The 12,790-nt window shown below is 46.1% G+C and overlaps 1 protein-coding gene across 24 annotated transcripts in view; it reads left to right on the top strand.

Annotated features, from left to right (window-relative positions):
- The window catches only part of KIAA1217 (KIAA1217 ortholog), a 432,541-nt gene that overhangs the window by 399,337 nt on the left and 20,414 nt on the right, over positions 1-12,790 (top strand). For all 24 annotated transcript variants that reach the window (XM_077303786.1, XM_077303784.1, XM_077303787.1 and 21 more), the window contains one exon: positions 6,715-6,887. In XM_077303786.1, the coding sequence (XP_077159901.1) occupies positions 6,715-6,887 (173 nt within the window). The remainder of the gene's footprint in view (positions 1-6,714; positions 6,888-12,790) is intronic.

Genomic DNA, 12,790 nt, shown 5'->3' with positions numbered 1-12,790 from the left:
GACTCCCAGTATGGGTGGACATAATATCTGGAAAGAGTTTGTTTGTCTATGTGATGCCATGAGCTTGGCAGGCTTTTCTACATGGTTTTATATAACAGCCGTGAAGGAAAGGGGACCTGGGGCTTAACAAAAGGGTCCAATGTCCTGTGACAGATCTGAGTGTGTGTAAAGGGCCATCAAGTTAGTGCCAACTTATAGCAACCCATAGCTTTATCAAGGCAAGAGAAGGTGGTTGGCCAACTTCCTTGATGGTCTCCCATCCAAAAACTAACCAAGACCTACCCTGCTTAGCTTCCAAGATCCATGAGGCTAGGCAAGCCTGGGCCACCCAAGTCATGGCTGTGTCCATCAGACTATGGGGGAGGTAGCTAGAGAAAGGACTTTGCAGTTAAAATCTTGATAGAGAGGGGCTGAACTGAGAGTTTTTCATCCAGGGTTTGCCAAAAATGAAGCAGCTTTCCTGGACAATTGCTCTTTGGCAAACTGAACCATGATTAGTGGTGATACTGCCTATTTTTAGCAGTCTTCTTGCTGCCAATAAAGCTTGGTTTGTGTTTTTAAATGAGCAGATTTGACAAAGCTACCGGTCAGATTCTCTCAACTTCAAGAAGGCTATTTTTTGTAGATATTGTCCCTGGACTTCTTACAACTTGGGGAATCGACTGGTGTCAGTCTATACAGGGGTAGTCAACCTGAGGTCCTCCAGATGTCCATGGACTACACTTCCCAAATGCTGGCAGGGGCTCATGGGCATCTGGAGGACCACAGGTTGACTACTCCTGTATTAGAATACAGACAATTTAAAAGGGCTGTTTCTGTAGGATATTTATTAGGAATGAATTGGTGAGCCTTCAAGGGACAGCAATAGCCTAGAGCAGCCCAGGATAGGAGTTTTCTTCTTGAGTTGTGGTGCCTGGAACATCTGGGACTTAAAAACTAGATCAAGGCTCTGTCTTCTGAGGCCAGAACCCAGGAAACTTCAGGTGGGCTTGCACAAAGAAAGGGTGAAGATGTCAAGGACTAGGGCCCCATAACATTGAATCTTGCCTGGCCATTAGCAAAAAGGGAAGGTCCATCCATGTCTGCAGTGCAAGCTGTCTAGCCATCTAACTCAATGTGCATAGAGTGTGCACAAACTAGGGCCTCAGTGTCATACAGGAGCCTTGCACAAACCTGTCATTATAGCTAATAGCTGTGCATGGTACAGTGCACTCATAATTACATACTAACAGGCCCAGGGCTGTTGGGAAAGGTAAGATCTGCCCTGATCTCCGCAGGGATCCCTTTGCACAGGTATGCACCAAGGAGAGAATGTATCAATAGCCTTTTACATAGAGCAAATTTGAGTCCAGTTTTATTCAAGATACAAGCTTTTATGTGCAAGCACACTTCTTCCGATATAATAAGTCTTTTACATGGTGTCATTCCCCTCTTTCCAAAAGAGAGTGAGAGCAAGAATGGCAGAGTGTATCAGTAAAAAAATGAACCAAGTGAATGGGTGAATTTCTTTATTTGTGCAAAATCAGCTCACAAAATTTGTTATAAATCAAATCAGTAAGGTTCCAGTAATGAAAGATGGGCTAGTCTTGTGCAGCATGAAATGGGTCCTGATAGCACTTTGGAAGACTTGCTCCCTCTTTAGTGTGGTGTGAATAAAAGCAGGAGTATTATCCGCTTGGGATGAGGGGCAGACTGCCCCCGCTCTGCAGGCTATTTTTCTGTGACACACCTCATGGAAGCAGGCCAGGGCAGGCCGCCCCCTTGAAGGCAAGTGGGTGTGTGGAATCTGAGTGTCTGTAATAAACAGGAAACCACAGCCCCTCCAGCATCTTGGCTTTTGGATGGCTAGTGGTGCTTTTCCAGAACTGTGAGAAAGGCTGAAGTTTCACGAACGGTTTCAGAAAAATACATCCCAGTTGCCAGTGTGCTTTGCATGCAGATAGGGGCATCCTCCAGAAATGCAAGTGCTGCTTTTAAATGTGCCAAGAGGCGTGTGCGTGCTAGCTGTAGGCTGGAGGTTTGCTCAAGAAAATTATTTCCTGGCCACTGCGTGAGCATGAAGACAATCGGCTTAACGTTGGTGCTATGTGAAAAATCCTGTTTGCCAACTAATGCTGTCTTGCAGCTTGTTTGTGAATGTTGTGCTTGTGTACAGGTAATGTATTTCCTGCACTGTCCCTCCCCGCAGTCTCAATGCCCGGAACAAGATGTTTTTGGGAGGCTGGCAGGGACGGGTGGGTGTGGCGGGCAAGGGAAGAATGTGCATCTGCCAGGCCGTCATTTGTATTTCTCCCCTGGGAGGATGATGCAGGATCTTTTTATACCCTTGAAACATAGTGCCGAGCAGATGCGAGCTGGAAACGTGTGACTTAACCAAAGGAGAACAAGCCGGGTTGTTTCCCTTGCCCTCGTTTCCCCTTTCTGAATGGGGGCTTCCTTCAAAAACTCATCAGCTGAGCGACAGGCAGGCAGCACGAGGATCTTGTGGGTTGGTGTCACGCCCGTCGGTGATCTCACTGATGTGAGCAGTTCCAAGGCAGCTGCAGCAGGAGGCAGTAAAAATAAATCTGTTTATCACTGTTCTGTTCTACGTTGCGTTTTATGTGTGCGCGTCTCTTTCTTAAATTAGGAAGCATAGCTAAGCCGCATGCCCGTCCAACAAAATGGAAGCATGACTGAACCAGCCATAAAGGGACTCTCTCGCAACTGGCGTTAGCGTCATCCGCTTGGAATCAGCCACATACAACAGAAAACTTCAGGGGATCATAGCCAGTGATGGGGAAAGCTTGGCAGAAAGCAGGAGATGAAAAATCACTGGGGACCCTGAGCATTAGGGTTCCACCCATTTAGATTAAGTTGATTTTGCAACAGGATTATTCCAAAGAAGGGAGGACCCGTTCCAAGTGTCAAAGGCCCAGCACGGAAATAATAAGGATGAGGTGCCTGAACCATAGGCAATATCCCAAACATGCTGTGAAACCTTGGTTTAGCTTTGCTGAGGCATGCCCTGCCCCAGAGGATGTGTAAGCGCCAACATGACCTGCTTCTCTGCTTGGTAAGCAGACCGATTGGAGAGATTGTGACCGTGGTTTGCAAATATAGTTCCATTATGATGATTTGACAGCCTTGTTTGTCAGCCATGGTTAGGTATTCCGGTATAGGGTCTGTGACCATTTCAGCGTCAACTACTAGATGGAGGTGCCATTTGTTGCTTTTGCAAGCAGAAAGAAGACAATTTGAGCAGAAGGGTTTTCCTCTGAGGTTGCATTCAGACATTCCTTTAAGCTAACGTTAAGCTGATAGATGGGGAAGAAATGGAGATAGTGACAGATTTTATTTTCCTGGGCTCCAAGATCACTGCAGATGGGGACTGCAGCAAAGAAATTAAAAGACGCTTGCTCCTGGGAGGAAAGCTATGGCAAATCTAGACAGCATCCTAAAAAGCAGGGACATCACCCTGCCAACAAAAGTGCGTTTAGTCAAGGCTATGGTCTTCCCAGTTGCAATGTATGGCTGCGAAAGTTGGACCATAAGGAAGGCCGAACGTCAAAGAATTGAGGCTTTTGAACTCTGGTGCTGGAGAAGACTCTTGCGAGTCCCTTGGACTGCAAGGCGAACAAACCGGTCAGTCCTAGAGGAGATCAACCCTGACTGCTCTTTAGAAGGCCAGATCCTGAAGATGGAACTCAAATACTTTGGCCACCTCATGAGAAGGAAGGACTCCCTGGAGAAGAGCCTAATGCTGGGAGCGATCGAGGGCAAAAGAAGAAGGGAACAACAGAGAATGAGGTGGCTGGATGGAGTCACTGAAGCAGTCCGTGCAAGCTTAAATGGACTCCGGGGAATGGTAGAGGACAGGAAGGCCTGGAGGATCATTGTCCATGGGGTCGCGATGGGTCGGACACGACTTCGCACATAACAACAACAAAGCTGATATGCATGAACCAAACCAGCTCTGAATTCCCCTAGCCTGGAAAACCCTGTAGGGTCTCCACAAGACACCTGCAACTTAGCAGCAAAAGAAAAGAAAAGAAAAGAAAAATTAAAATGAATGTTGGCTTAAAAGGCCATCTAAATATACCTTGAGGGTCACTCAGCAGAAACGGCTACTAGCAGTTCTCCGTTTCAGAACAGAGTGGATTCTTGGGCATGCTGCTTCCCAGCATTTGTGCCTCTTTGTGCCTGACAGTGAGCAAGCGGCAAACTTCCAGATGATCCTAAACGGTGAGTTTATTTTAGTGTAGTTTATAGGATATATATCCGAGTACGTTTCTAAGCAATCCAACCCCTGCATGTTTGATTTCTATATTATTTCTGTATCCCAACGCTGATAGTTCTTCATGCAGGGATATGATTTTTCTGAGCTTTCCTGACAAAGTTCGGACCGCCAGCCATCTTAACTAGATACCATATCATTAATAGAGCAGTAATTCGAGTCATTCTGGTTCTTTCCAATTTCTGTCTGCCAGTGAAAAGCAATTACCTCTATTTAATAGTGCCATCACTCTGTTCTCGCATCTGTCCAGTTACTTTGCAAAAAGACATCAAATGCACATTAAATAAGTTTAGCTGTGAGGCCGGTGATAGCTAACTTTGGCAGAACGAAACGGTGAAATAATCTCTGTAAAAGATACGATCGCACAATGAACATCTAACCCGAATCTTCCATATGTTTCAAGTGTCCCGATTTTCCAGGGAAAAACTCGACTTTTTGAAATTTGCCCCAAGGAAATATTTGTCCCTGTTTTTTTTCAATAAGTTACTCAGGTTGTCTATCTGAAGTGTTCTGCCCCACTCCCTTGACCTCTGGCAGTTAAAGCTCTAAATCTTTGCTGTCTGTAATGTTCAGGCCTGTAAAGGCACATGCATGTGCTAACTGGTTCCGTGTAGGGAGGCTGGAAGGATTCCGTGGAAGGAAATTTTGCATTGCTTTGGTTTAGACAAATGGTGACATGATAGAGAGGGCATTACCGAGGTTTGGGAAATTGTGCATTATTATTGTTACTAGTATCATTTTAAAAATGGGCTTTGAAAGGGGCGGCAGGCAGGAGGGCGTGAGAGGGTGGCTGTAGCTCCCTGTGGCCCTCAAAGCGGGCTAAAGGGAGTGGAAAGCCCCCCCCCCCTGGTGACACTGCCGCAGGAGGCTCCCTTTGGCCCAGCAAGCACTCTGGCCGCGGCAAGAGCGCTTCCCAGGCTAAAGGGAATGAAAAGCTCAACCTCCTTCCCGCCAGCAGCGACAGGGCTTTGCGGCCCGCAGTGAGGCTCCAAGCTCCCCCCCCCCGGCTCCCTCCCAGCAGGAGTGTACCTGTGGGCTGCAAAGCCCTCTCGCTGCCTCTCTCATTGTGGGCGACAATGGAGGCCGCAGCCACAAGGCTTCTAGCAGGCAAGGAGGGAGGGAGGGAGCTGGAGGGGGAGGGCCAATCAGGGTGGACCTGGATGGACAGGGCCCCGGACAGTCTCCTCCCAGGAGGTTGTTTCCCAAATATAAGGGAGCGACATAGTGTTAAGGATTAGAGAAAATAGATATCGATACAACTGCATTTCAAAGCCTCACTGATGTTTGGTAAGCAATGGATTTGGTACAAAGAAAGAAAAATTTCTTCAGTGTGCCATTAACTCTTGTACCTTCCTACCATGGGATGTAGTGATAGCCTGGACAGAGGGCTAGACAAATTCATCAATGATATAGATCCATTAATAGCTGTGAGCCATAATGACTGGAGAAGACTTCTGTGCTTGGAAGCAGCAAAAGGGGGTGATTTTGGCCTCTAGGACTCTGTTTGTGGACCTTTTGCAGCATCTGGTTGTCACTCTGAGGAACTGGCCAGTGGCCAGTGCTGTGGCTGGCCACCACAAGAGGAGCAAAACAGTAAATTCTGCAGGATTAATTCTGCTGAAGGACCCCCCCCCCCCCCAGCATATACTGAACCAATATTGTCAACATGCTGTAAATGTGTACAAACTGGCCCTTTGAGTCCCTTGTTAGTTGGAAGCACCAAGAAGGTTGTCCTAGGTGAGCATAGTAGTCACTGAGACTGATGTTGCCACCTCCACCAAATTCTGTGGACTTGAGTCTGTGAAGTATTACATTGGAGTGAGGCTGGCCACAAGTGGTGGCAAAGAGGACCAGGGTGAATTTGTGGTTGTGGTGGCAGCCACAAGATTGTAGACTTTGGTGTATGCCCATCCATTCCTTGACCGTAGCCCTGGTGGTTGACATTGGATGCCGGTTGATTGCCACATGCAGGGCGAATCAGGCATTTGTTGGGAGCCTGTCTTCAGGGATTCCTTCCTCATCCTTGTTTGTGGTGCATTCCAAGCAGGATTATTGGAAGATACGTTGGTGAGCGTGCCTGAGAGCAGATCGCTGAACATCGCCGTTGATCAGGTTCCATCAGTTATCTGACCATGTCGGCAAATTGCAGCCTTGCTTAACAATTTGCATTTAGTGTGATAAACTGAAATTATCACCTGATGATAACTGTATTTCTAAAGCCATTAGCCCAGACGGTTGTTTTCTATCACACCATGCTACTGTTTAATTGGGGGGAGAGGGGGTCATGAGCATTGTAGGAAGAGCTGAGGCCTATCTTTGATCATGCTTCCTCACCGTCCAGCAAATTAACTGAGGTGTAAGAGCCTTAGCATTGAAGCAGGAGAGGGGAGGTGGCTGGATTGGCCCTCTTAATGACATCAGTGGCTGTTTCGTTTTAGGCTCTGCTCACACCTCTAGCGGGAAGAATTCAGTTGCACCCACGGAGCCTCCCTCCGCAAGCATCGGTCACGCCGTGCCCCTGGGCTCCACACCCATGCAAGTCAGCCTCTTTGACATGAAACGCAACGTGATGGATCTGCGTCTTCAGCTGCACCAGATGAGACAACTGCAGGTATCTGGAGCTCTTTGTGTTTGGAGGAAGACATGCACCTGCTGTGGCAAGGTTCCCCTTTAGGCCGAGCACGCTGTAATGTGCTTACAATGAGTTAGAATGGTTTTCGTCTGGATTTTCTCCCGTGCTGGGGACTCCCAAGAATTCTATAAAATAAAATAAGCATAAAATACAATTTAGAAAAAGGTATATCTCCACCCCCATGCCCACCCCCAGACTCTGGGCAGGGTAGCCCAGGCTAGACCGATTTCATCAGACCTTGGAAGCTAAGCAGGGATGGCCCTGCTCAGTACTTGGATGGGAAATCACTAGGGAATACCAGGGTCACTAAGCAGAGGCTGGCAATGGCAAGCCATTGACTGTTTATGCACTGGGAACTTCACTGCCCCAGCTCCTGCACAGGAGCACAAATGGGGGGTGGATGAGGTGCACCAGGCCAAATGCTCCCCCATGTGGGTGCAGGAAGAGGTGGGGCAACCTGCCACGACTAAAACTCCAGCCTGCAGCCCAGCATGAAACCTTCAGTGTATAAATGGTCATTGTGTGGCTAATCTCCCATGGAGGGGTTATCTTCCTCATGCTGCAGGGATGGCTGAGCGGTCACTTGGCACTCAGGGCTGAGAGGAGTTTGCTCATATCCACGCTGACACCATTCATACTGCTCATCTGAAATATAAGAAAATTTGTGGGTGTATTCCAGCCAGAGGGGCTACTCCCTGCTAGCCTCTTCCATTGTGGTGAGAAGTGCTATCAAGCTACAACTGACTTATAGAGATGCTTCAGGGGTTTTCAAGGCGAGAGATAGAATAGATGTTACGTCCAAGAGGGGTGTTCTATAAATCCCTAATGAATGGATGGATGGCTGGATGGCTGGATGGATGGATGGATGGATGGATGGATGGATGGATGGATGGATGGATGGATGGATGGATGGATGAATGAATGAATGAATGAATGAATGAAAGGAGGTTTGCCACTGCCTGCCTCTGCATGTGTATTTGGGATAAATCTGTTTAAATACTATCTCCCCCCTATCTTTCTCCTTCCTTTAGGTTCCTTTTATGTGGGATTTTCTTTATTATGAAGCTTTTCAGGGTCTCATTTTTATAATACAAGATTCTTGTTATTCATCTTCAAACACGGCAAGATGTAAATCTAAATAACGTTTTCTTAATGATATCATGCCTTTGGGAATTGTAAGAAAAGTGTCGAGGCAGTCTTTCTTCCTCAAACAGCATTAAAGCTATTTAATCCTTCTCCTGGGTGAACATAAAAATAATTCTTTTCATTACTGGAAATGAAAATGCAGGGTGGTAGCCAAATAAACAATTAATCCTAATTGATTCACTAATACTCATAGTTATATATTGTTTTGTGTTTTCATCATTTCAGAACACTAGAAACATAACCTGTTTTTAATAGTTTTTTCATCTTTTGTTTTATATTTGTGTGGGAGACGTTCCCCTGCTCTCACTCAATCTTCACAACCACCTTGTGAAGCAGTTGAAGAGAAAGCAGTGAGAAAACAGTCACCCAGTGAGCTTCCATGTCAGATGAGGGTCGGAAGACCGAAGTTCAAGTCTCCATTTTGCCATGGAACCTTACTGGGTGAAACCTTGAGTCAGCCACACATGCTCAGCCTAGCCTACCTCGTAGGGTTATGGTAAGGATGAAATGGAGGCAAGAAGAGCTCGGTATGCTATTCTGGGTCTCCATGGGGGAGAAAGTTGGGGCATAGCTGTACATGAATGAATACTGGCCATGTTTTAAAATATCTGTGGGTTTCCCTTCTCTATTCTGAACAATGTTGATCAGTTTGGTTGGAGATGCCCATTCCTAGACACTGGAAAACTGTTATTCCTGCTTTTAAAGAAATGCTGTTTGGGCTTCTTCTAAGTCATCTTTTCTCATATTTTGTACCGTTGAGAAACCCCTGAAACATTCTTCAGGTTTCGAGAAACCCCAGTAGTAGTACAATCTAGCAGACTATGATTGGGAAGCATAGCTGTGGACATGCCCACCTGGGGCCCCTCCCCTTCCTAAACTGCTCCAGGCCCATCATTGGCCATTGGAGGTGAGTCAAGATGACCATACACGTTTAACAAATTTTAAAAATAATTAACTCCCCCCATTCAAGTTACCCTTCCAGGGCCATCAAGAAACCCCAGTGTTTCACGAAACTGTGATGGGAAAAGCTTGCTAAGTGATCAGAAACAACAATTTCTTTTAGGCAGCTGAACAGAACCAAGAGCAGCCCTTGTAGTATATCATGAGTGGTCATTTCCCTAGTTCAACAGACAATGGAACCTGTTTAAATCAATGACGGAGATAGTTTATGCTCTTCCAAAACATAGACTTGAGTGCCCATGTATGCAAATGGAGATGGATTTCCTAGAACATAAGGTGTCCAGGAATGCAACAGAAAACAATAACAGAGATGGGGAAAGTTCATTCTGTTCTTTTGCATAGGGGCAACAAAGAGACCCTGTGTAAATATTTATGGGAAAGATCTAAGCAAAAATATTTGACCGGGTGCCGAGTTTATTGCAGCACAAGATGTTGCCTGTTTCTTCCTTTACATCTTGGTCTTCAAAAGGCTTCTCTAGTGTAACCCTGCTCAGAAGTCAAGAGAGTGAAATGCTGGAAGGGCCCTTTTCAGCCAGTTTGCCATTTGCTGAAGAAGGTGCCTGCAAGATCAATGATGCCACATTCATCGATGGCATATGAAAGTCCTTAGAATAGTATCACAAGTATAATGCAATCGATTAGTAATGTGTTCACTGAAGTGTCATAAAAAATGACAAAAAGGGGCATGAAACTGTGGGCCCGACAACAAAGCTGAGCAATTCGATAATTCAGGCATATGAGAATCCCAAGCTATACAGAAAACTATTTGAGATATCGCTTCTAATTTATGAAACCCGGGCTCAGAAATATATTCATGCTCTGTGGACAAAAGACTATCAGGAGAAGGTTGACCACATTAGTCCCATCTCTGCTGCATAAAATATTTGGGTATGCTTTATAACTCTAGTGGCTTTCTCTCCCGAGTCTCTGATCATTATAGAAATTTTGATTCGGTGTGTGTGTCAAATATATTAAGCAATGATGAATTCATCCACGTTTGAATGCCATTTAATAACGAAGCTTGGTTCAAAATTGGCAATAAGTCAGGAGCAAGATGTGGAGGGGAGTGTGGAAGTGTATTTCCAGCTGCTGCCTGGCAGTGAGAGATGGCATCCCCACAGAAGGGCAGTGGCTAAGTGGCACAGCATCTGCTTGGCGTGCAGGTCCCAGGTTCAAGCCCCACCATCTCCAGTTACAAGGACCAGTCAGTAGGTGATCTGAAAGACCACGGCCTGAGAGTTGCTGCCAGTCTGAGAAGACAGCATTGACTCTGATGGACCCAGGAGCTGATCCTGTACAAGGCAGCTTCATGTGTGTCCATGTGTGAGTTCAGGGAGGAGCCCCTGAAACATTTTTCAGGCTTCAGGGAGCCCTGGAATTGAAAGTGATGTCAACTAGCCGCACTCCCCCATCACACACAATGAGGATTTGGGGGGGGGGGGAAGGGAAGTGGTTTGGGACAAGGGCAGGCATCCAGACTCCACCTCCTCTCCCAGGTGTTGCAACCATGCAAGAACACCAGCCCCAGGTCAACAGAAGCGGCCGGTTCCCTGCTTTCACAGCAGTGCCAGAAACAGCTTGTGGCTGAGCCCATTAAGACAGGATATAGGGGGAAGGCCAAGGAGCCCGGCTGGGAATCCCTGTCCTAGAGTCAGGATAGACAACTGCAGGCCAAGTTGCATCATCTAGCCCCAAGGGGCTTCCCTGGGCCCTGACAACAAGCCATGCTCCAGCAGAAAGCAGGTTGCTCCCGCATCTCAGCTGCTCTTTCCTCTGTCACACATAAACAGGCAAAGTGCCCGTCACCCTGCAGCTCACCATCTCTCCCAGTGACTGGCCTTTGGCAGAGATTGTTCTTTGTTCTGCACTTCAGCCATAACAGGTACACGGCATAGTCTGCCAGAGTACAGTTCACACCCGGGAGAAGGGGCTTGGAACACCCTTTGCCTGGTTCTGCCAGGGCGTAGCTGTGGCCTTTTGCTTTGGGGTGTTCCATAAAAGGTGGTGAGTAGGTGGGCCGATCAGAAGGAGAGGGCCGCTGCCCTTAGGCACTCCTCTTTTAACATTAACGAAACTCTGGTGTGGGTAATTGGGCGTGGAGAAAAGAGAACTGCCATGCATTCCTAAGCAGCATTATATCCTCCTGAGCATGTTTACTCTAATGGACTTAGACAGGCATGACTGTTTTAGGATTACACTGACGAGGCATAATTCACTGGCGGTGTGAACCTGACTGTGTCGCTTCACCCTTCTCACCCCATGGACTCCAGCAGGGTGGATAGAAGAAAAAGGCAGAATTCTGCTGGAAAAAGCTCCGAAGGCCAGCTGTAGATCCTTTTGCACGGTTCCTCAAATTTGAGCAACACACGGCCCAGTGTTTTCTGCCAATAAAAGAGGGTCTCTGTCTTTTGAGTGCCCAATGGAATCAGGGATGGTGCACAGAGCTAAAACAGTAGAAGCGCCAAGGGCACCTTAAGAGGAGGTATACCCTTCTCAGCCCATGAAGCCAATGGGTTTAGAAGGGTGTAATTCTAATTCTGCTTAGGATGGAATTGCAAGGGTCTTGGATCTGGCCAAGGTTTCACACTGAGTCCTGACTACTGGGATTATTTGAATAAAAATGAACATCCATCTCCTTTAACCTGCATCCTTAAATTGTTTATCATATACTTGCGGATTGGGGGGGGGGATCAGTCCACTATTTCAATGAAGCTTTGTTCACAAGTTGCAGCAAACGCATATAACCATCTATCCAGTGTACACTTGATTTTTGTTGATGCCTCAATTGCATAATTCTCATGTGAATGTGACATTCAGCACATATGGGGCTGAATATGTGATTTAAAACCGACATTTATGTGGGTACTGGTCTCCGGTTTCATTTCTAAAGTGAAAGTGCATTGGCTCTTTCTAACAAAGAGGTGTTTGCATGTACCATGCTTTCACCATAGCATGTGAGCAGGCCTGGAGTGTATGCATATTTGCTGTAATATGTGAACAGGGTTCAGGTTGCCTGTGTGTGAGATTCTGGGGGTGCAGTTTTGTCCTCCTGCCCTCCATACTGGGAGAATGAGCAGCAGCAGACTATAATACGGTTATTCATATGTTATAGACTGTTTCATGTACTGTTCTTATGTTCCATGTAAACCACCCTGAGCCTCCGGGGAGGGCGGCATAAATAAATAAATAAATAAATAAATAAATAAATAAATAAATAAATAAATAAATAAATATTTTATTTATTTTATTAATTTGACTTTTATACCGCCGCTCTCATAAACTGACTCTTGGTTAGCCTTCAGTTCCCTTTTTGCCCCACCCAAGTCCCAACATTTTAAAACAAATGTTGTTAGCCAGAATGTGAAACGATAATAATTCCCAATATTTTCCAGGTAACCTGAAGCTATTTTTAAAACACTGCACTCAGCACACAATGATACACTGGTGCCATCTTCTGGAGGAACAGCTGGCACATGTTGAACAGCAAGTATCTTCAGTATCTCTAATAGTAATCTTCAAACACAGCCAAGACTGGTATCTTAGGTAACAACTAGTTTCATCATTGGACTTCTTCAGTTGTATAATAATTGCGCATGACCAGTTGGGGATGTCCAACCATGACACTAGTTGTTACCTAAGATACTAGTCTTGGTTGTGTTTGAAGATTCCTTTTAAAGATACCGAAGACAAGAAGCTGTTCTTCTCGCTCAGCTTAATTTTGATCTCTAGGCAGAATGTTAGACTTTGTGGCGACAGTTGAAAGGAATTCTTTGGGA

The sequence above is a fragment of the Paroedura picta genome, chromosome 11 (assembly GCF_049243985.1).
Source record: "Paroedura picta isolate Pp20150507F chromosome 11, Ppicta_v3.0, whole genome shotgun sequence".
NCBI lineage: Eukaryota > Metazoa > Chordata > Lepidosauria > Squamata > Gekkonidae > Paroedura > Paroedura picta.
This window is presented reverse-complemented; position numbering and strand designations above follow the sequence as displayed.